The 22904-nt window shown below is 42.3% G+C and overlaps 1 protein-coding gene across 2 annotated transcripts in view; it reads right to left on the bottom strand.

Annotated features, from left to right (window-relative positions):
• Positions 1-5145: 5145 nt before the first annotated feature.
• The window catches only part of LOC146798337 (RNA-binding protein Nova-2-like), a 191086-nt gene continuing 173327 nt past the window's right edge, over positions 5146-22904 (bottom strand). For both annotated transcript variants that reach the window (XM_085625594.1, XM_085625595.1), the window contains exon 4: positions 5146-18396. In XM_085625594.1, the coding sequence (XP_085481720.1) occupies positions 17380-18396 (1017 nt within the window). In that variant the 3' untranslated portion in view covers positions 5146-17379. The remainder of the gene's footprint in view (positions 18397-22904) is intronic.

The raw sequence follows: 22904 nt of genomic DNA, 5'->3' as shown, positions 1-22904 counted from the left end.
GGATGTAAATGAAATATGCATTCTAAAAAATTATTTTACTTCGGTCAAAGCAATATATCTGCAGACTTATGGGAATTTATAGCATACTAATAAATTTGGAACACAGTTTGTGGTTTGTCTATTGAGTTATAACGTATGCAAATTGCATGATATTTTGAGCCAATGTTTTCCGTTCATTTTCCAATACTTCTAAGATGAATGTCCAATGACGGTAGTGTAGTAGTCATATATATTTCAAGTCTATTGATAACTTATTAAAACGAAATTCTGATGAAATGCTGCCATTGGTTTGACAGATCTACATAGCAGGAAAATCTTTTAGGCATAAACCTATACACTCGGTCACAGCCTCAGTAGGAAATGATGCTATTCTATTGGTCGATTAGGTGTCATGTGCCGTGCAAGAGATCAGGTTATCCAATTACAGGTCACAGCAAATTCCTCAATTTTTTTCTCTCCAAAAAACACTTTTGTTAAAAGACTTTTTTTTTTTAGAGAAGCACTACATCATTTGTCAACAATGGGATCCTAAAATGCCTTTATAAGACCAGTAGGAAGGCACAGCTGATTCACGTAGATGTGTAACTATATCTTGGCTTTTCAGAGTGCACTCATATCTCTCGTGGAGGCCCCAAAATGCTCCTCAACTGGTCGAGTAGGTGGTGACCTAATCTTTTAGTGAATGGACGATGAATTGTGAGTGCCATCTGTTTAGTGTTGAGCTGTGGTGTGTGGTAAGTATGGACAAAGTGCTCCAGACCAGAATTGTTGCAGTGGCATGCAGTGGCATCTTATGCAAGAAGCAGAGTACAAGGAAGTGTGAGGGATAGCTCTGCAGGCAACGTATACAACCCACTATGGCTTGAGGTAAGATGTGTCAAATTTGTGGAATATTGAGTCCTTATTGCTCTTCTGAATTTAAGCTTACCTTTATCTTGAATTAGACAGTCTTCTAAGTCTTCCAAAGACCACAACTCTGGTGGAGTTTTAGGTGGTAGTTTACCCAGGTATGGTTGGAGCCTAATTCATCACAGGCATAAACAAAAACACATTGTTTTGAGTCCCCCAGGAGCAACAGACGCTTAAACACCAGGGAGGTTGTTATGCCCTGAGTAAACAGTATATGGAGTATGCTTAGGCGCAATAGAAGGCCAGCTCCCGAGGCACTGTTAAGTCTCAAGTAATATTTTAAATACATACCATAGTGTGATCCTTGTGTAGCTAAGCACTGATTTGCTTAGTTGTTGGCATGAAACCAGCTGCAGACAGTGAAGGTAAGCTTGGTAGGGTGGGGCTGGGCAAGGCGGGGCGGGGTGGGAGGGTGAAAGTCGACAGATGACAGAATAAGGAAAATAAAATAAATAAATAAATCCTATTCTGTCTGTCAAATACCCCCCGCCCCGCCCCACCGCGCTTACCTGCACCTGCATGAAACCATTGTCGTTCCGCAGAGGATACCTGTGGGAGGAAGGAGTTAGTTCAAAAGAAAAGCAAGAGGAGGAGGAAAGAGATGAGGATAGAGGCCTGGTGAAAGGACCGAGTTTCTGTACATAAGTCCTAAGAAGCCAGAGGTGTGCTTCTTTCCATTTTTTGTGAAGAATTATTATCCAAATAAAAAAGATTTATTTTTATCTTCTCCTGCAAACCTACTTTAACAGGGTGTTTTCCCCAACGACTTGTTATTTATTAAACTTTGCACGCCTCATCACTTCAGGATTATTGCCTATGTTTTAAAAAAAAAAAACTTTACAAAATTGTGTAGGAAAAACCTCATCCTCCACTAGTCAGATTCAGTGATAAGATTCAAAGCAGTACATGAAAACTAACAGGATGCATGATCCCTCTATGCCCTCATCTGTGGTTCCAGAGGAACGGGGCACTCTGAGGAATGTGGTGGATCACATGACACACAATGTTGCCAATTGTACCCACAATGACCCAAAATCAGAAGGCTCCAGCACTCCGATATTGATGTTTGCTGATGACACTCTGTTATTATCTAGGACAACCCTGGGCTTTAAGGCTCTTTTAGATTGCTTGGCTTCCTTTTTATTCATCTAGAGGATTAGAGATCAGCGGTGCTAAATAAAAATATATGTAATTGCAACAGTATCTCAGTAGGAGTTATTGAATTATTTGTAGTCCTATGTACAAGACATTACAAACACACAGAGAGAAAAAAGAGGCTGCAAAATTTTTTTGATTAATGCGCCCGTAGGCGTCATATATTAAGGGAAGATTAACAAATTATAACAGCCTTTCTGCGCCCCTCCGGTTCCGCTGCTCCGCTCCTGCCCGCGGTAAGTGAACAATACGTTACCGCCGTTCATCCTCCCCTGCTCATTCACCCTCCCTATTCCCTGGCTTATTTCACCCTCTTGTTTCCCAGAGACGCTTGAACTAACCCCGAGTCCTTTGATGTCTCTCCTGGACACACCGTGACCTTGTATCAACTTACCCGGAACCCTCCCTAACCGAGTCCCAGGTAGGCTTTAGTCGAGACTCCCCTCTTTCCTTCTTTTTCTTTTTCCCTACGTCCGGTTCATCTCCGCTCTGATACTGACCTTTATTTTACACAGCACTCCCTGAAATTAACGACCCTGGTCCTGAGGATGATCCGGAATTATTAAGGATCGAAACGTCGTCGACCTGTTCCCATCAGCTCCAAATCCTTTTGGCGCTCTTTGATCTTTTTGGTTCCCGAAAATTACTCCTTGAGAACTTTCAAATGAATAATTGAAATTGTTGCTTGGAACCTTGAATTTGTATATATTTTGTATTTACTGTGTTGCGCCCCTTAATATGGTTTTATACACGTTGTCACTTGCGCCGTCACACTTATGTCACGAGCACATTGTACACTTTTTCCCTTAGGGTTGTTTTGGTAATTGGACCGTATAGTGCTGTTATAATTTGTTAATCTTCCCTTAATATATGACGCCTACGGGCGCATTAATCAAAAAAATGTTGCAGCCTCTTTTTTCTCTCTGTGTGTTTGTAATGTCTTGTACATACGACTACAAATAATTCAATAACTCCTACTGAGATACTGTTGCAATTACATTGTTATCACCCTGATCTCAGTTGGGTCTACGGGTTACACTCCTGTGGTTTTGTCTAAATAAAAATATATGGCAATAAACCCCCAATGGGAGGTGCTCCCATTCAAAAGGTCAAAAACATCAACTTTCTGGGTGTCAGACTGGCTGAATATTTGACATGGCAGCCACGGCTAGAACAGAGCAGGGCGATCCTACAGCATAGGGCTGTACTTGCTGTAAGGAAATTCAAAGCTACCTCTAGTAGAACAACTTCTCCAGTCCTAGAAATGTATGGGATGACAGCACTTGCTGGGGCTCTAATCCGACTGGAGGTGTGGGGTTGTGCAAATACCACTGTACTTGTTACAGAAGAAAATTAATTTGTTAGATCTAAATGTAATCTATCAACAAGCGCTCCTCTCTTACCCGTTCCCTTTGTTATAGCACTCAATAGGGTGGACTCAGTAGTTCATTTGAGAGTTCTAAAATACTGGGTACACTTGTGGGTAAAATCAGAGTTGACTCCTTCTCGTGAAGTGCTGATTGAAATTATTGGTTTAGACAAAGAAGTAGTCACTACTGAAATAACCAGTGGTTCCCTCCAGGTGGAGGAAGCATGAAATAAACCCAATAATGATGCTGTCACGTATCTGACTAAGGTGGAGAATCAAGATATACCGCCTACCGACCTGTCTACGTGAATGAGGGTTTTTTAAGCATTGATGGATAGAACCACCTGAACCCTGGTAGCAGGTACAAGTGATCCATTCCCCATTGATTTTGAGTGTTATAATTAGAGACATTTCTACAAGTGCCAAATTAAGTGGGGGCTCAGATTTTTTAGATCTATCCAAGGAAGCCCTAAGTAGGTAGGGTCAAGGGTCACCTAGATGGATCTAGCCCCTGGTTGTACAATGCAGTAGAAAAAATATTTAATTAATACCATTCCTTTAATTGTCTTGTATGAATTTGTGCTTAGTTATGGAAATACTTGTTTGCCTTTTATAATCACGTATGAATTTCTTTTTGATAAAAATAAATTTTTGGTTGTTCCAATTTTAGTGACGGAGTTTTAATGTTCATTTTAAATGTTTTATCTTGTAAATTTATGGTTTTATAAACCGAAATAAAGTACATTTGAATCGAATTGACACATAATTTAATTTCTGGAAAGTTTTCCAGAGCCAGCTTCCTGACATATTTCCAAACACATTTCTAATACCCTGGATTCTTTGTGGCAAATACATTCTGCACCTGCAACATGGAAGAGAAAACTAGAACTAATACTCAAAATTATGATTCAACTGGTTTTTGGCCTGGTTTCTTTCTAATACACTCTACACAAGGAATGTCCACTCTTTCTCTCTCGAACTTGAAGCTTATAATCAAATCTAACATCATGTATACATGCAGACTTGCTTATGCTGGCCACTGAAAAGTATGACTTCACCTTATGATATTCAATTGAATTATAATTAACAGTTTAGTTTACAAACTGTGGCTAACTATAATAATTTCCTTAAACATACCATGTAATCTCTGAACAGGAGAGACATTTGGATTGGTATGGTTTATAGTTACCTTCCAAGAAAAGTATCTTGATTGAGTGATTGAAGATGTAATGCTTATGTAGCTTAGCTTAGAGCTTACCTTATCCTTTGGTAACTACTAGGGCAGACACTGATTCAAAAGAGGTGGCACAAAACCAAATATCAGCTAAGACGACTCTCAACGTGCACGACACAAAGGGCTGACTCTGCTCTAAAATGGCCAGCATGAAATGCAGAGTCTAAATTTCAGTGATTGATACAAAGTGTATACTATAATTTATGAGACCAACAGTGAGTGGAGAGTGTCATCTCATGAATCTCCAAAATACAGTAAATTAAAATACAACTGGCACATAGTGTGCAGTGTTTCACGATGGTCGAACAAGGTGCAGACACGAAACTTTGAAGACTGACACAATGTGTAGCTCAAGTTATGCATTTGACATTCTAAAGAACAGCAGAGGTTTTTTCTCATGATGGCCATGGTCTCACTCCATTAGTAATGAGTTAAGTGTTGTGAAAAATGCAAAGAAAAGACAACGGAAGACGAGAGCAATGCTGAAATGAACATTTATCATGATAGAAAGATGAGTTAATTATCTTAGCACTAGAATGCTGACTCCACTAGCCACAAGTTAATACACAATTTACTTTACAGACACAACTATTAAAACATTAAATATACCACTACTCCATCATGAAAATGGAAATTAATATATTTTTTTAAAAACTAACAATAAAACATATTCCAGTCATTCCCTTTTTCCAAATGTTAAAATAAATAGTTATATTTTGTTTTATAAAGAGGTTTTTAATGAATAGATGAGACAGTTCCATACAATATGTTGGCTGTTTAAGAATTTCAGTGCTACTCCAGCTAGCTTTTCTGCTGAAAAACATAGATTCTTATCTTCGAATCAGTACTGGATATCTCAAGTTGTTTCCAATCATGCCATGTCTGCTGGAACCTAGTTCTTTCTTGTTTTTAAGTGGTTAATTTATTTAGCATGATCACACACTAGGATGGCTTCTACATATGGGAAATTTGTTGAGGGATTGCTAAATGCCCCGGTAATTTGTTTATTTCTGCAAACCTATGAGCAACTACATTCTGGCTGCACAAAAATATCCCAGGGTACATCCACATCCCATTCAGTCATAGCAACTATGTTGATTGTTTCTGATTCATTATGAATTTCCTTGTCTGGTTGCAAATTTGGACTTAAGATATCAGCCACTTCTAAAACAAATTTAATTAGGTGACTGTTGATTAAAATATATTTTCTATTGAAGATTTGTGGGTTTTTAACCACTCTTAAGTTCTATTTTTAAAACACAACTCGTTAATACAGCGATACTGCATTTAAAAGCAACCAAGACCACATTACTAGACAAATGTTTTAGGAAGTCTAAAACTATAAAGTAGTGTCATAGATACGGATTTAGTGTCTAGTCCCATCTCACCCTTAATTCCAAGTTTAGTTGTCTTTCTTCATATTAGTTTTTAATTAATTTTTGGAAATAATTGTGGGAAGCAGATTGACTAAACTGGCAATCTAACAGCCAACAGTTTTATGAAACATGCCTTGTGATGTTGAACAGAAAAATGAGGATTTTGTCCCAACAGTTTAACAAAATTAGGAAATTTACAATGAAATAATGGAAGGTGGTGAGTCAGACAATTCTCTCAGGCAAAATGTCCACACTATTTACTAAGTGTAAGAATTGCACATCGTATATAGAGGTTGTTTTCTTTTGTTTGATATGAATGATGGAAAAATCCCAAGAACACAGGTTTATGGACACAGAAGGGAGGTTAAAAGTTCAATGATGGTGGAGGTCATAAGGTCAAAGTTCAGAAGACAGTTGACAAGATGGCCGTCCAGGAGTGGTGTGATTCTAGATAACTCTAGATGGATTTCCCAGTGGATGGACCAACGTTTGAGGGTGACCAATGGCTGTGTCCGTTTATGGTGCAACAACCAATCATGTCCCTTGATGCTGAGATGAGGGTGGTGAGGATAAAAACAGTCCAGAGGTATAGCCGGCCATTCTGCCTAGTTCCCACGCCGACTGAATTACTGTTTTAAAATTACTGTTTTTTTCTGACAACTCACATTTTATGTTTTTGCAGCATGGATGTCCAGACACACATTAAGAACAAGAGGAAGAAAGAAAAAGTAAAAACCAAACTGATAAGCCTGAAATGAGCTTCCTTCAATTGGCACAAAGGTGTAGGGAAAAGGTGAGGGAGGGAGGGATACACAAGAGGTGCAACAGGCTGAGGAGCGAAGTGGCTGGTCGGCAAGTGCTAGCCAGGACTGAAAGACGGTGACATGGTAAAATGCTAGAGAAAGGCGGAACGGCACATGACCCAATGGTAGCGAGACCTCCTCCAATGTGTGATTATGCTAGATGGCTGCATCTATATATCTATACACACCATAAAACAGAGAGGATAATGTATGTTCTGCCATGCAATGCAACGCTCTGTACAATGGTGCATGAAGACTGAGGAAAGTGATCGTCAGACAGAGTCGGGTGAGACAGTGTGGCGATTTCCTTCACCATGTGATTGACCATCATGAGATGCCCACCAATGGGTCACGTTGTTTGATGACATTATCATGTGCTCTGCTGGGCTACAATGTCAACTTAAATGGCTTTGGCTAACTAGTTAACAGAAGGGGAATCTATGCTTTCAAGATATTTCTTGACATGTAAAAGGTTTTTTAACAGCACATTATCACGAATCAAGCTATGCTGTAAATGTCTTCTCAAATTGCTAAGGTTAAAGGACACCTAGGGAGTTTGCTGTTGTATCTCTCCATACTTGTGTTTAATATTGCCCCACAACAATTAAGGTCATTGGGGAACCTGTACGACCCCTTCAGCTACGGCCAAAATTGTATACATAAGGCAGACCATACGTTTTTATTGTATGTTCTAAGGTTATTTCCACTACATCAGGGAAAGCCTCAGTTGCAGAAACACATGCTTAAATAAATGCTTCATATTTTTCCTTCATGAAGACTGTTGTTGGTGTGTGACACTGTTAGTTGAAAAGTCATAGAAGCAGACCCTGAACAACAGTCTATAAAATACACATGTTTACCCCTTGTATGCAGTAAATAGATTTATGAAATACACTATAGAGGATGTGTGTTGGGAGTACTTGTCCTAAACTTATTGAGTATTAAGGTTTCGATATAAACAGAGATATCAGAAGCATGCCCCCAGCTCCAGTAAAAGACAATTACAAAATTCTCTGGTGCATCTTTCTTCTAAGACAAAGGCTGTCATCTCCAAAGACCAGATCTCACTGTATTGTATTTCATCCCTTTACCCTCCGCATGCCCATGTGTGAAAGCAGGTCCAAAGAGGGTAAAATGTAGGGAGAACCTGTGTTTGACTAACAATAGGGTGGATCCTTAAAACCAAATACCCAAAGATGCAGGTTCTGGCTTGTGGAATAACTTGTGGAGACTTTTTAAAATCAAGTGTCTGTGAAATCAGTGAATACAAATGAAACTAGAAGGCCAGAAAAACCAACCCCGGTACATTCAGCAACATGGTGTCCAGCAAACCTCAAGAGTATTCACTCTGCATGACGATTATTCCCCTACTCCATGTGTACTTGTCCCCTCTCTCTTATACTGTTTTTGATCAGCTACATTTTCCATTCTCAGCAAAATGCGCTAATGGCTAAACGCAAAAATAGTAGAGGACTTTTCAGCACAGTCCAACCTTTCTCTGAGCAACCCTCTTACTACGCTCAGCCATCAAACACCACTTTCTGCTGAAAAGTGATGCTAAGAGCAAAAAAAAATCACCCTTACCAGTGGATCCTCAGTCTCTGCCACAAAACATCATTGAGCCGTTCCAGACCTTCTTTACATTTTGCTCGCTGGAAAATGTGTCTGCTCAGTGCTAACATTCTCAGTTAGTGGGTCCCTCTTCTCATCCCTATGCCTTTTCCATAGGTAGTGAACAAAGCTTCTAAAAATTCTACATGTTGGCTCTTGTTCTGGGCTGGGAAGACCACCTTCACAGTTAAATGCACAAAATTTACACAGCTCGTGCTGAGCCACAAAACCAAATTCGTGAAAATATACCTCCGGAACAAAGCGTTAACAAATCTTGCAGGGCGAATTTGTAGCCCCTTAACCTATGCAGGCTCTGATAGAACCAGTTTGGGTTTGCTGGTAAAAAGCAAGAGTGTTTCTTCCACATTGGGCCACTGTAAACCATTGCAGAGAAACATTATAGCATAAAGCTCAGCCTGTGCTTGTATTTTCCCTCTTCAGTTGTGCACATGGAGTCGGTAACAGCTGAGAGAAGCTTGGCTAGGATGCAGGTTTGGGATTCTGTTGACCACCTTTATCAGCTATGGGATGGTGTTTCACTCTGATAGTTGTTGACCTTATTGGGGGTCAACAAGTTGTTCTTAGCAACATCAAAGCGAGAGGTACTGCTTTTTGAGAAATAAAATGTCACTCTTAGACCCCCTATTACGGTTGGTGCAGAAAAGGGGTTGTAGAAAGCACCCAATTATGATTTGTGCTCGAAAAATGGGGTTTAGCATGCAGACCATCAAAATCTGCTGTCTTATTAAAAGGGTATTTTCCCCCCGTTACATTGCAGCAGGTTTTGCCGGCTGGAATGTATGGAGGGAGTGCTGTGCTTATTGCACAATTCATAATTTCGTAAACCCGATAGCAGGCGTTAACACAAATATCCCGATGAATCGGGCCAACTGCAATCAGGGCCTTAGGCTTGATGCTTCCACAGCGCCGGCAAACAGTGTGCAGAGGACAGCAGTAGAAGCCAATGTGCCTGTAAAAGAGATCACAGGTACAAGGTAGACTGGAGCATTCATGGCACCATGATAAAAACAATACCATTCCTGCTTGCGCTGAGGTAAGTACAGAGGGATCTGAACACAGGCTGAGCTTTGCACTTTTGCCATCAGGTGTTAGCGGGACATAGAGAGCACTTGACCAAGTTACACGTCATACGCCTCACCTTGATGTCCCAAAGTGAGGAAGCAACCTCTGGGTCATGCCCAACTCAAGCCAATAGCCTCAACTCCTTCCTTCGGAGCCCGTGCCCCTGGGCACTGATGGCAGTTGTCGAGGCAGCATCTCCGCTCCCACAGCCGTGCCTGGTCACCTGCGAAAGGCTTTCCGCACCCATCTTGCTGCCATAGGAGTGTCAAAGGCCAGGTAAGGGGAAAAGGGTGTGGGAAATGGGATAAGGGTGATGAGAACATGGGGAACAAGAGCCAAATCTCTACCCTGAAATACTAAAAAGTGCTTTGTGGATTCAGCCGGCATCGTTAGTAGATCAGAGGACCACAGTCATACCCCTTTCTCCAACCCCCTGCTTCTCGGCTATAAGAACATGCAAACACGACATGCAGAATTCATGTCAAACATCACAAAATACAAATTGTACTATTTTAAAAAAGCTTCTAACAAACGTCGATAATTATTAGACATACTATAGTGCTATGTTTTTTCTCTTTTGATGATTACTTTTTCAGTAGTCTTGAACTGTAAACGCTCTAAAAACGCTATATTTCTTATCTCAACGGCTACACTTTCTCTTTAAATTATGTTTGGCACTTGTTAATGGGTTGATATACAGTGAGCCTTCTTTGATTTCTCTTTTTTTGTTTTTCTTTAAAAACCGCAAAAAGAATAAAACCATAGCAGGTACATGTATTTTGGCACAAAAGATCTCATGTTATTTTTCTTATGTTGTCCATTTCTTTCTCTCGCTTATTCCATTGCAAGTTTGATATGTAAAGTTACGATAACTCCCAGCAGCATTTTTCTACATTTGAATTATTTCTAAACAGTGCTCTTGGGAACAGCAGTGCAATGGGACACTTGCATGACAGGTGGGAGAAAAGATGGTAAAAAACAGGAAATGGCGAATTATCACTACAAGAAATGCGAGCGTTGAACGGGAATGGAATGAAATTGCCAGCCGGTGCGGTTTGGAGGACTTCTCATATATCATCCATCATAATCAAACTGTCCTCCAAGGCAAAGTTACATGTCTGACTAATGAAGATACCTGACAATATGAGGTCGTTGACTAATAAAAAGGGCTGGTTAGGCTAGTTCAGTGGCTGGATAGGTCAGAAAGCTGACAGACCTGCCATCTATTACCAAGTAACATGACTGCTTAAGCAAACATATTCAACTTTTAAAGATGGCCGCCAAGGCTGATCAGACAGGACAGCATGTATTTGATTCTGCTGCCCTATCACAAGGCTGGCACAATTATCGTTGCTTAATGCACAAGATTAATGCCTCACCAAATTTAGCAGACCAATCAAGGTGGCGGCCTCATCAACCTGAGTGACCGGGTGTGATTAATATCTGCAAATCAAGGGTGGCTATCCAAGGAGCTGACAAACCTAGGGTTGGAAGACAGTACAAGATGGCTGGCTAAGTAAACATGACTAGCTAGTCAAGGTGGCTGACTAGGCATGATAGACGTATAGCTAAACATGGCAGATGAGACAAGGTGGTATAGTACTAGAATATCGCAATGAAAATATTATGAAATAAATATTTTGTCCTAAATATCGTTTAGCACAATATCGCCCAAATGGAATAATCATAGAAAATATTTACCCAATGGGACAATATGTTTGTAAAGTATATTTAGGACACAATATTTCTGTCATAGAACATTTTTGTTAAAGATATTCTGACTTAGAACCTATTAGATGAATGTCTAATGAAGAAAGCTGACTAGACATTGATGCACTGAAGATTAACACTATTATAAAATACCAGTCGCCTTCTGGAAAAGATTTCATAAACAAGGATGAAGGATTTGCCTAAAAACGAATTATTTGTGGGAATTTACATGAATTTAGTAGAAACAATATGTACTTCTAAAATAAATAGCATTGCACTGCTGCTGTAAGGTGAACTCCTATTCACTTGAAGCAACTCGTCTGTTTGTGTACTTAATGCTCAGTGCAAACAATGCTACTATATTGCTTATCTTTGATACTATTTCACATTTCTGATCTCTACAAAAGAATCTTTTGAAATCAGAGCAGGGATAGGGCATGGGGTACACGAAGACATCAGGTTGTTACAGCAAGATATTCAGCTGGCTCTCCTCCGCATTTAATAGAGGTGACCAGCCCGACTTGCTTCAGAAGGCACTGCCCAATATGCAAGCTTACCTCCTTTACATTTATCATCACGTTTCTACATTGGGATAAAATTCATATTGCTGGGAGTATCTGACCTAGGTATGATTTTTGCCCAAATTAACTTTGCTAGTCTGGCCATTTTTTCCCTTTCTACGTGGCGAACGTGCTATTTGAAACATGCTAAGGGCGCTCTGGTAGCATGAATGGTGCACTCTCAACAGCTCTACACAGAGAACTAAATTGTTCCTCGATCATTGCCGTCCAAATGATTATGATCAAACTTATTTTCGCTTCAAATTTTCAACAACCCTTATTATCCATGAACTTCAAGAATGGCAACAATCTAATTTTTTACAATGCCCAGATTTGCATCGGTAAATAATATCTTCCTGCCAACGTATTGAATCCAGAATCTTGACTACTACTGCATCATGAAAATAAGCAAATATAAATGTACTGTTCTCATCTCCACATACACGAAACCTGATTATATATATATGTGATCAAGACCGTGTGAACGGTCGAAACGCGTCATGGACGATGCATTTGCTTTAATATATTTAATGGATTAAGATAATAAAATTAAATCCTGCACCTTTCAGGAGTCCGTGCCTGCTTCGTCAGTGAAGTGGGCTCACTGCGATAGATAGATAGGTTGATTTTTTCCTTCATGGTTCTTGGGGTGGTTGAGATTGTGGACTCAATACTTTGGCAGGACAATATTAAAAACTTGAGCTGCCTGGGCAAGTATGTGGGGATGATTTAATTAAGATGGGAGGTTAGGAAAACCTCACATACTAAGCTCAGCAGAACTAATATTACAATCTCTACAATCTCTCTTGGGATTTCTGCAAACTCTTTTACATCTTAAATTATTGAGTATCTCCTCAATGGGGCTGTGGCGTTGTTATTTAAAATGGCTATTCATCAACCTTAATGTGCTATATTCAGATAATAAATGTTATCTCCAATTTGTTTCCATAAGTACAAACCTTATTTTTCCTGTCCTTTACAGCAGCGCCTACCAGACAGCATGTATGCAGTGCATAAGGAAGGGTGCCACCTGTCCTTTGATTTCCCTTTGATGCCAACTGATGGGCAAACTGATTTTGAATTCCTCAGCACACCAGATCAAACACTTCTGGTAGTCGCCTGGAGAAAATAGTATTTTGTGCACAGAAAGAGGAGAAATAATAAGACATCACCGTAGACGGAGGGTTGGATTGCCTCCTAAAGTGAGGTGAAAAGTTGCTATATGTTATCTCTTGTTGGTTGCAGAGAATGTAAGTTGCCTCTTGGAACCATTTCTCTGGGAGCTTCTACTTACGGGTCTGATGGGAAAGAGAGGCAGCACACTAGAGACCTTTTGGACTTAGACCGTTGAGAGACAATACTTAGCACTCACAAGGAGGGGAAAAGACAATACCCTCAGAGCCAGAAGAAATAGGACAGGCTTAAAACTTCGGTGAGTACTCCTGGTGAATAGGAGGATTGCCTCCTGAAACTTGGAAACCATGGCACCCCATGACAGTGTGTGAATAACGAGAGGTAGCATCTGTGTGACCAAGATCAGGCTTTACCCAAATCACTGCAGATTGACCAGCTTCCGTAGCAACTTGGCTCAAGGTGATCTTCTGTAAGGGCAAGGCAAGACTAGGCAGCATCCTTTGAAAACCTGGAGCACCATCTCTCAAGAGTGGAATGACGAAGGACCCTGAGGTCCAACCCAGGGACATCGGTTTTGGGCTTGGTGAGTTCTTCACAAATGGTGTCATAAAAATGGTGTGTGAGTGTGACAGATATTGTGGGGGGGCCAAGATGATTCAGAGAGATATCCCACGAAAGGGGGTCGAAACACTTGAGTGTTACGGTTATGTCGTTTTGTGGAGGGAGACTACTCCACATGTGATCAAAAGTTTGGGAGTTAGGGGCATGTACTCAGAGGCTACAAAGACCAGAGTGAATAGATAGCATATGAGGATCCAGGTGTATTTTGTTTTTTTCTGGTGACCTGAGAGCTTCCCTGGACTGCAGGGGAAAGAAGTGACAATTACGCTAACGAGTAGGTGTTGATCACTGTTAACAATTCTATTCTGACAGATAACAGGCCAATAAATATACCTAAATATGTGCATTTTACGTCATTGGAGAATCCTTTCACCTGATCTCAGAGTTCACGTATCTTCTTAATACTGTGTAATCCACAGCAACTGGTTTTGTGGACTGGTAGGGGGTGGGTCTATTCATCAGATCAATATACGTGAAAGATAAGAGAAGGAATTCATGCTTCTTGCCAATTTACTTTGGGTACTCCCTCCTAAATAAATAATTTATTTTTGCTGCCTTCTACAAAGGCCTTAGGTGAAGTTCCTGAGTCAATGGAAGCACAGAATGGGTGCTGTGCTTTGTGTTCATAACATAAGAGTCGGATACCTTGCTTGGATATCGGAGCCACGTGGAATTTGTGTGGGTGCAGCACCCAGTCACGGAACAGAAGTCAAAGGGAATGAACGGCCTCGCGGACGCAAACGTGTGCAGCCTCTTGTGCAAGATAATGAGACGTCATCCTCTAGTGTGCACCATCACATGGATCATGAAGGCGGCCCCAGTGAGGAGGTTCCGCTGCTACAGTGAATGCTCTGAAACGTTTGGGTAGTTCCTTTTTGGCAACCAATTGTTAAGAGTTACCTTTGACCCCAGAACCATCAAGTTGAGCACGTGGCACTTCGTATAGCACCTGCTACTCTATAGAAAATGAACAGGGCTTTCGGCTTAGTACAGAGGTTGACTCTTACACTAATAGGTGACACCAGTTATTTACCTTTCTCGCACTCGCATTACATTCTGTGGTAATAATCTATTTGGTGTCGAGGAATTTATTACAGATGAAGCCCAGCCTGTTGATAGTATGTACAGCAGGTTAGAGAATCAGCTTGAGTCTAAACTGGCAGGACGGCTGACTATAAGCCTAACTGCGGAAGCTGTAGCGGGATATAAGTACTTGATCTAAAAATATGATTTAGTGGAAAGAAAATTTGCCTTACATAAATAACACCCTCTTTATACGGCCCATCCCGCCCCTAATATAATGTTCTTTCAAATATAATACTGTTCTGGTAATATACCGCGTCAAGCATTAATTATCCTGAGAGTCCAGGAGTTATTCAAGTGCCATATCTTTCAAAAATGGCATCAAGCCACTAAGTCAGTTTGTCCATTTTAGGCTTGTTCATGTAATACCCTCTGTTCCCTGATACATCAGTGAAGGCGAGGGTGGAGACACCCTGGTAAATGCAATTCTACTCTTCAGACATCTTTTGATCACTAATTTTGAAATCTAAAATAAAGGAGTTTTACGGTCCCTCTCTGTGTATTTGTTCCAGTGTTATCAATTAAGGACTGCATGTCCCAGAATCCATGTCAATGTCAGTTGGGGTGCTTAACGATGCACTCTGTAATACATAAAGGGAATACATTGGATTATGCTAGTGCCAACTGGATTTAAATTTAAATTTAAATTAATATTTCCACTCTGACATACACTAGAATTGGATTTTGGAAAATTCAGAAAGGTCATAGTCGTATGTGGGTTAAATAATTGGGTTTTACTTGGCCAAACGGGACTCATGAAATTGTGATTTATCTTCTGCTATAGGGAGTAAATATATCAACCCCTCCCCCCCCCACACTATTATCAACAAAGCTGTAACACAAAGTGTCCTAATGGGACAACATGCCAAATCAAATCCTTGCCTGCTGCCACCAAAAGTGTTACAGCTCGTGGCCTGTTGTACCACAGGATGTCTCCAGCCTTGCCATGCAGGTAAGTGCACTCAAGTGCCATAGGCAGTTTCCTAACATGCCATGTCTGAAGTCTCTGAGGTTGATCTCACAGGAAGTGATGTGTAATATCAAAGGGTGCCTCGTGCCATGTTGTTGTTTCAAGTGCCTGCTTAATAATGTGGAGAAGTGTGGCTCAATGATTAGAGCGGCAGACCCTGATGCAGAGGTCTAGCCCGGGACCAGGGTTCAATTCCCCGCCTCGGCGGGTCTTGGGCTCAAAAAAATTCCACGGACCTGATAATTCTTGCCTCGGTGCCATTCCAATCATGGAGTCCCACTCTGCAACTCTGGGCAATAGCTTGCTTAATCTCCACAACGGCCCCCACAACGCTAAGGATGCCTGGCCTCCACCTTGGGGGTGCCCAGGAGTGGACGCCTCACAGAGAAAGCCAGGATGGGTTCCACAGCGGTATTCGTACAAGCGCCTTGAGACCCTTGTGGGTGAGTAGTGCGCTATACAAGTATCAATTTACATTTTAATACGAGGAAGAACTCTCTTCATCTTTGACAGGTGATGAAAATAAGTCACTACAGTCGGTAAAGGCTTTCGAGGGAAACTTTGGCAGGGTTCTATTCACTAATATTTTAATCAAACCCTATCTATCACTCAAGGAGGTCTTTCTCCACTCAGAAAAACAAATTATTTTCCCAAGCGTATTTGGGAAACCCTGCAAGGTGAAACTCCGGTAACTACAACTTACCACATAATGCCAAATGTTCAGCCACAATTCTAAGAAAGATGAGCTGTCACCTTCCTTTAGCAGATATGAAGAACACTTCAGATCAGCTGTGGGCATGGGGCAGGCTATTGTCGGAGGGCGCACAAAAAGGAATTCACAGGGGCAGGCCTAAGACCCTTTGAATAGTATTTGAAATACTATTCCTTAAAGAAATGCCAGCTACACTTTTTACTTTGGCTCCGATCATCTGGGGGTGTGATTCAAAAATCAGAACAGGTGGCAACCATATCCAAGCTTAAACTGTACACAAACACTACAGCTAACTCCGTTTTGAAGTAGAAAGAACCCAACAGAAAATAATCAAGGAGGAAGGTTAATTTGTTTCCACATGTGTGATAAAGGGGCCTAAATTTTGAGCTGGTTTAAATACATTAGCATTATTTGGACACACTTTGGCGCCCTCTCCCAGAAGTTCTGGAATAACTCTCCCCTAAAGTTATCGAGAGGAAGTTCAGTCTGTATGTTAGTAAGACAGTGCCCCATTTGAAAGAGCCTTAATGTTAGACCCTGTCGTGTTCAAATAGATCTCATTCCCAATAATCCTACAACACTATTTTAGAGGTTTTCTGAGTTTGCTTCATAATAGGTTTGAAATAACCACTGCTACTTTGTCCTCCAGCAAGAACACCCGAACTAACAGAAACCAGGCAGCAGGAAAAATCCCCAAGCAAGTTTAGCTCGCCCAACTGCCTCCCTCGCCCACCCTCCTGAAACCCCACAGCGAGACGGAGGCACTAAGCATAGATTGCAAGAGAACATATAGCTGAAAAAGATATGGGGAAATAGACGGTAAAACAAACTTGTTTTTTGTTTTCTATTAAAATTAACAAAAACTGCCATATATACATATCACACATTGTCAACGGGTTCATTGGCAAACCATATATTAAGCAAGTGATCATTTGTTTTTCTTTGAATTCTGTCTTGACGTGTTCCTGCTGGTCCTCCCAGACTGGCCCTAACAACTCTACACATTAGCCTCCAATAAGGGGGAAGCTTCTTGGACAGGGTTTATTTTATTACCCCACTTTTTGTGGGTTTGTGGCACGGACTCCTTGCTCATAGGTCACCCGCTGGCTGATGAGATACTGCGCTGCCTGCGTGGATGCTGGCGAACCTGTAATGGTGACCTTCCGGTTCCTGGTGCCTGGGATAAACTCCCCTTTTTTGGAAATTTGAATTCGGGCTCCCGTCAACTCCTGATACTCCACCAGAGTCTTGCCACCTTTCCCCAAAATAGCCCCCACCAGATTCTCTGGGACGGCAATTTCCACCATATCCTTGGCGCTCTCTGCCAACTTTTCTGTTGCCAAGAGGGAGCTGGCCATCAGTGGAGAGGTCGCGCCCAAGTAACCGTTGGCACCAGTGGCTGCAGCAAGTGAGCCCAAGGTAAAAGCACCCATTGGATTGCCTTGTGCAGCAGCTGCACTAGTAGAGGCATCATTGGCATAGGATGCAAGGAGGTTGGCAGCTGCTGCAGCTGCTGGGTTTGCACCAGCTGCCACAGCAGCAAGGACGCCTGATGCAGCTGCCGAGTTGATTCCTAAGCCCATAGAGTTGGTGTTGTAGCCATAACTGGCCAAGGTGTTGAGAGCCGTGCTGATTGCCAGAAGGTCATTTCCAGTGAAGCCAGGAAGTGCAGCTGGGAATGCACCCATTCCCGCCAGACCAGTGTGTCCCAGTAGCCCTGAGGCAGAGGCAGCAGCAGCTGCAGCTGGCATCACATCGGTGGAGTTGGCATATGGTGAACCAGTAGGGTTGGAGTTGGCCACGGGGCCAGCAACATTGGCATAGCTGATGTTGAGGCAGCTGCTGCTTTGTGGATCCTCCTGAATTTTCTGGACAATAATGTCCACTGCCTTGTGGATCTGCTCAGGCTCGCCGCTGATGGTCACTACACGCTCCTGCAGGTTGATGCCTTCAGGCTTCTGAGAGAGCTGTACCCAGGCACCCGACTGTTCCATAACAGCTTTCACTGTGGCACCGCCCTTGCCGATGATCAGCCCAGCTGTGCTGTTGGGGACGATTAACTTTGCCTGTAGGGGACAAATACAAAATGTGTTACTAAAAGTTTTCCAACAATCATGAAGTAAGAGTGGGAAGAAAATGTTGTTAGGTTTTTTAATAGCCACTCCATTTACAGTAATTTGTGTGAAAATGTGCGCAATCTCAGGTACTTCGTGATTTGTTGATCCTGAAGTAATGACTCAAAAAGCTATGCCTGAAACACCTTGCTACAGACAACAGTGAAATCACTGCCTATCTTCCTTTTGAAGAAGGATTAGTAACATATTACTTCTGGTTCTCAATAAAATAATGGATCAGTAAGAGTCCCATAGGGGAACAATTCACAATGGAAGGATACAGCATGGGCCAAATTTTGATGCTCTGCAAACGTGGCCATAAACATGCCCTTTTTTTGGCATATATAGTCATTTCTTTTTAATATATACCGTCTGCACATCTGAACATAATCTACATAGTTCTTATCACCAACGTTTATGGGACACTTTATCGAGAGTCATACTCGCGGTACAGGATTATGGGATCCCCTCTACTGATACATAGTTGCTCAATCAATGCTACCCAGGCCGAACAGTCATTATTACAGGTCTATTCTCCTGCATAGGACCCCCGACAGATTTTCATGCGTGAGAACACATGGCTAAAATTCGCTCAAAATATCCGGGAACAGAGCAAGAGAATCAACTTACATGAAAAAGTTCTTGAACATAGTTTGTCCAATTTCGACATCACTCTCAGGTCCTGTCTGAACAGCTGTAGAACTTGGACCATTGCTCTCAGCCCATCCAATTTCAAGATTCACAGACAACAGCCACCACTTGAAAATGAAAATGTGAGTCTGCGGCTTCCATTACAAATTTTGCACTTGGTACTATAGGTACCAGCACTTTTCTAAATGTCTGAACATTTCTGTTTACAATTGTATTTTTAGTGAGCATAAACTTGAGTCCACACTTTCATATGTCTACACTAGTAAACAAGTCATAGCTAGAACTAAAACCAAACAACTCTCTTTTTTTTTTTATTATCTCCTTTATTTTAACAAAGAACAATTTTTTATGAATCTACATTCTGTGGCCGTTATTCTGCTTGATTTCTGGACTTTTCGCAGCATAAAAAACACACCTAGCCTCTCTCGGTGCAGTTCCTCCCTCCCACCCTGGCAGGAGTTTCCTCTCTTAGCTAGGCCCAGGTCCTATTGTTCACTGTATGGGCCTATACGCATTCCTGATGGGGAAGCATCTAATTGGCCTTCAACATGGGTAGGATTGCATCCTTCTGGCAGGACCAGTTGAAGAACCAAAAGCTTTAATGACTTTTGAATCCTCATTGGGACTTTTTGCTCCTGAACTCTATGATTACTGTCTAAAGTTTGCAAACTATTCTTTATGTATTTTCAGGTTAAAATAGCTGAGGCTTGGAAATACTGGGTCTTGCAGGGAAACTTGCCAGATTGGAAAAGTTTTGCGAGCAAGTGCACCTGGGAAAATGGGGAATTTCAATGATATAAAGGCAGCCAATGAACTTGAAACTATGCTAGACTATACTTGTGCCATAAAACTCCTACTTACCCCCAGTGATGATGCAAAAATGTACACATCACAAGCACACTTGATTTCAAAGCAGCTGGATATTGTAACATATTCTTATTAATTCGCAAGCCCCATAACTACGTACAATCGTCCTGAACCCTACTTAATCACATGGGAAGAAACTGAACAGCGCAAAATAAGACTGGTTGGCCCATAAATCGATGCAAAATTGATTCTGTGCTTGTGCACACTATGCAGCTTAGAAATGCGGGTGCAGACTTGCGCCAGGGCAATCAGGCCACCGGTATATAGTCCGACATTCCTCCTAACAGGCTGGTGTAGCTGAAAGGCTGGTAGAGAGTGAGCCCTACCACCCTCGAATGAGAACTGTTCTTCAGCAGAGTTCATCACGTGCCTGTCTTGCCTGACTTGTCACTTGATATATCACTACGTCTGACCCAAACCTACATTTCTGTCAAAGGGCATTTGGACATGTTCCATTTCTCCCCAAGGCCTTTGTCAGAAGATACCCGTTCTGTTTCTCGTTGAGCTTCCTGTCTCTGCCTCTCGATGACCCTTCGCCCCACCCCCTTTGATTCTTGTGTCTTTTCGCCCGCTGCCCTTGCCTCCCCTCCTATATTTCACAGTCCTGAATCCAGCCTGCTTCTCTGCCCCTATCACCATGGAAACTGAGGCATGCTCCACTGAGACGACAGCCTGAAAACAGGGTCAGCCTGCCTGAAGGATCCTGGAAGATTCAGGACAAGACAGAAGGGGGGCGGCTGAGAGGAGGGGGTGCCTGGGGGGCTGGTGGGAGGGGCCGAAGATTGGAAGATGAGCTACACGAGGGAGGATGAGCCGAGGGATACGGAAGAAGGGCAGGTTAGGAAAAAAACATGAAGGTGAGCCAGAAATAGAAGAGAGCAGAAAGGCAGAAGGAAAGACGGGCGGCAGTAAAGTAAATTTGAAGAGGAATGAAAGAGAGGGTCGGTAGAAAAGAGAAACAATATAATAGCATAGCAGAAGGCAAACAAAAAAAGAAAAAGCAATGACAACGCCAGTGGTTTTCCATTGGGTTTGCCGATGTTGAAAAGTAAACGCTACCAAGCAGCCGCTAACTAACCCAAGTGGGGGGAAGAAGGAGAGCGAGATGGTAGTATCAGGAATCTTGGCTGGTTCTAGAAGAGCAGGTTCAATAATAACAAATTCACAAGCTGAGTGGAACAGGGAGTAGTGAGGAAGGCAACGACGAGATGGGTATAGGAGGGCAAAACGGCACACAGGGAAGAAAGCTAGAAAACGTGCACTCCCATGGAGCACCGAAAGTAAAAGTAACAAGCATTGGCAATGCCAACATTCAGTGGACAACACAATCAGCTTTACGACTGAGAGGTTATATTAAACGAATGGAAAGCTATGAAAACATTAGCTTCTATAGTTTCAAGATGGCTGCCAGATCGAATGATGCAACAAGAGCTGCGTCATCCCCTGCATTGGTACAACGTGCTGATGCAACAAATGTTGCATCATGCCACGTGACAGCCATCTTGAAAGCAATGTTTTCAATGATTTCTATACTATAGTAATATTGCAGCACAAAGTTGTGGCGTACTGGGTGGGAGCGATAGCGGAAGGGGACATCAAGACATCACAAAGTCCGCCATCTGGCATGTAGCAGAAGGACATTGGGACTGAGGATGGGAGATGAGGGATGGGTAGCCAGCGCTAGGCAAAGGCTGTGTGTTCATGCCCAGCGCCCGCTCTCAGCCCACGAACACGAGGCCTCGCACCAGTGCATCACAGCCAGACCGTGGCACACTGGTCCCCTCCTGATCCCTGCTCATCTAATTTGAGAGCAAGGTGTCTCCTTGCAATTGAGCCCAGGGAGAGCCCCTGCCCGCTGGACCTCGCACCGTGGTATTGCAAGGCCAGACCTAGCTGCATGGGGCCCTCCTAGGGGCCCAGTTGCAAGGAGGCACACCCTGCAGGTTTGCCCTGCAATCAGGCCTCCTGCCAAGCTGCCCATTCAGAGGCAACAGTTTTAACCCTTTGTGATAAAAAGAAACTCTCACACATTCAGCCCTAAGCTGCTAAGAGGTGCTAGTAGGTGGCTGGGAAGGAGGTGCTGCATCCCAGGAAGGGTTGGCACAAAGCAGCTTCAGTAGGAGGGGCAAATATTTAGATGCATACAGTCCTGAATGTGCCAGGTTGCATGCAATTTATAGGGGTCTCACACATTCCCTTTCTGCCCAGGGTCCCCAAAATCCTAGAACTGCCCCCTATGGGGAGGATCTCAAAATAAAAGCAAAGAGCGAATATGTGCCCTAAAAACAAAGTAATGGGGTGCTAAAAAAGCACACAATAAAGAAGTTGCATAATGCCAATAGTATAAGATTACACCCTAGACTACCAATCAAAAGCTAGGCTAAAAGAGCTGTGCTCTGAGGCGGGGGACAGGAAGGGAAGCCATACATATGAAGGCAATGGAGAGTCACAGGAAAGCCATCTGATCATGAGCAAGAGTTGACTGTGGAGTATTGCATTCACTACTGTCTGCGACAGACAGGTGGAGCCGTCTATAGCAAAACCGCAAATAACTGTAGAGGAATACAAGCCATCTAATCAAAAGGATGGCAAATATGCAAGGGAAGGGAAAAACACAGGAGGAGGAAGAAAAGCCAAAAGATAAGAAGTAACCAATGAGATTGACAAGAAAGTGAACCCTTAGTAAGCAATGGCTGGCCCAGCGTCCATTTTAAGTATTGGAGTTGTCCACAATAGGTCTTTCGACAACAGAATAAATATAGGGACGAAAGCAGCAGACAAAAGAGGAATATAATAAAGGAGGTGGGTAGTAGAAAGGAGACATAGGAGGATGGTGAGGCTGACAGGAGGAAAGACTGAGAAAGATGAAACAGAATGAATAAACATATGGGGAGAAACTGAGGAAAGGTGACAAGCAGAAGAAAGGGGAGACAGGTGGTGGA

Source organism: Triturus cristatus, chromosome 9, assembly GCF_964204655.1.
Source record: "Triturus cristatus chromosome 9, aTriCri1.1, whole genome shotgun sequence".
Classification (NCBI taxonomy): Eukaryota; Metazoa; Chordata; class Amphibia; order Caudata; family Salamandridae; genus Triturus; species Triturus cristatus.
Note: the sequence above shows the minus strand (reverse complement) of the source record. Positions and strands in the feature narration are given on the sequence as shown.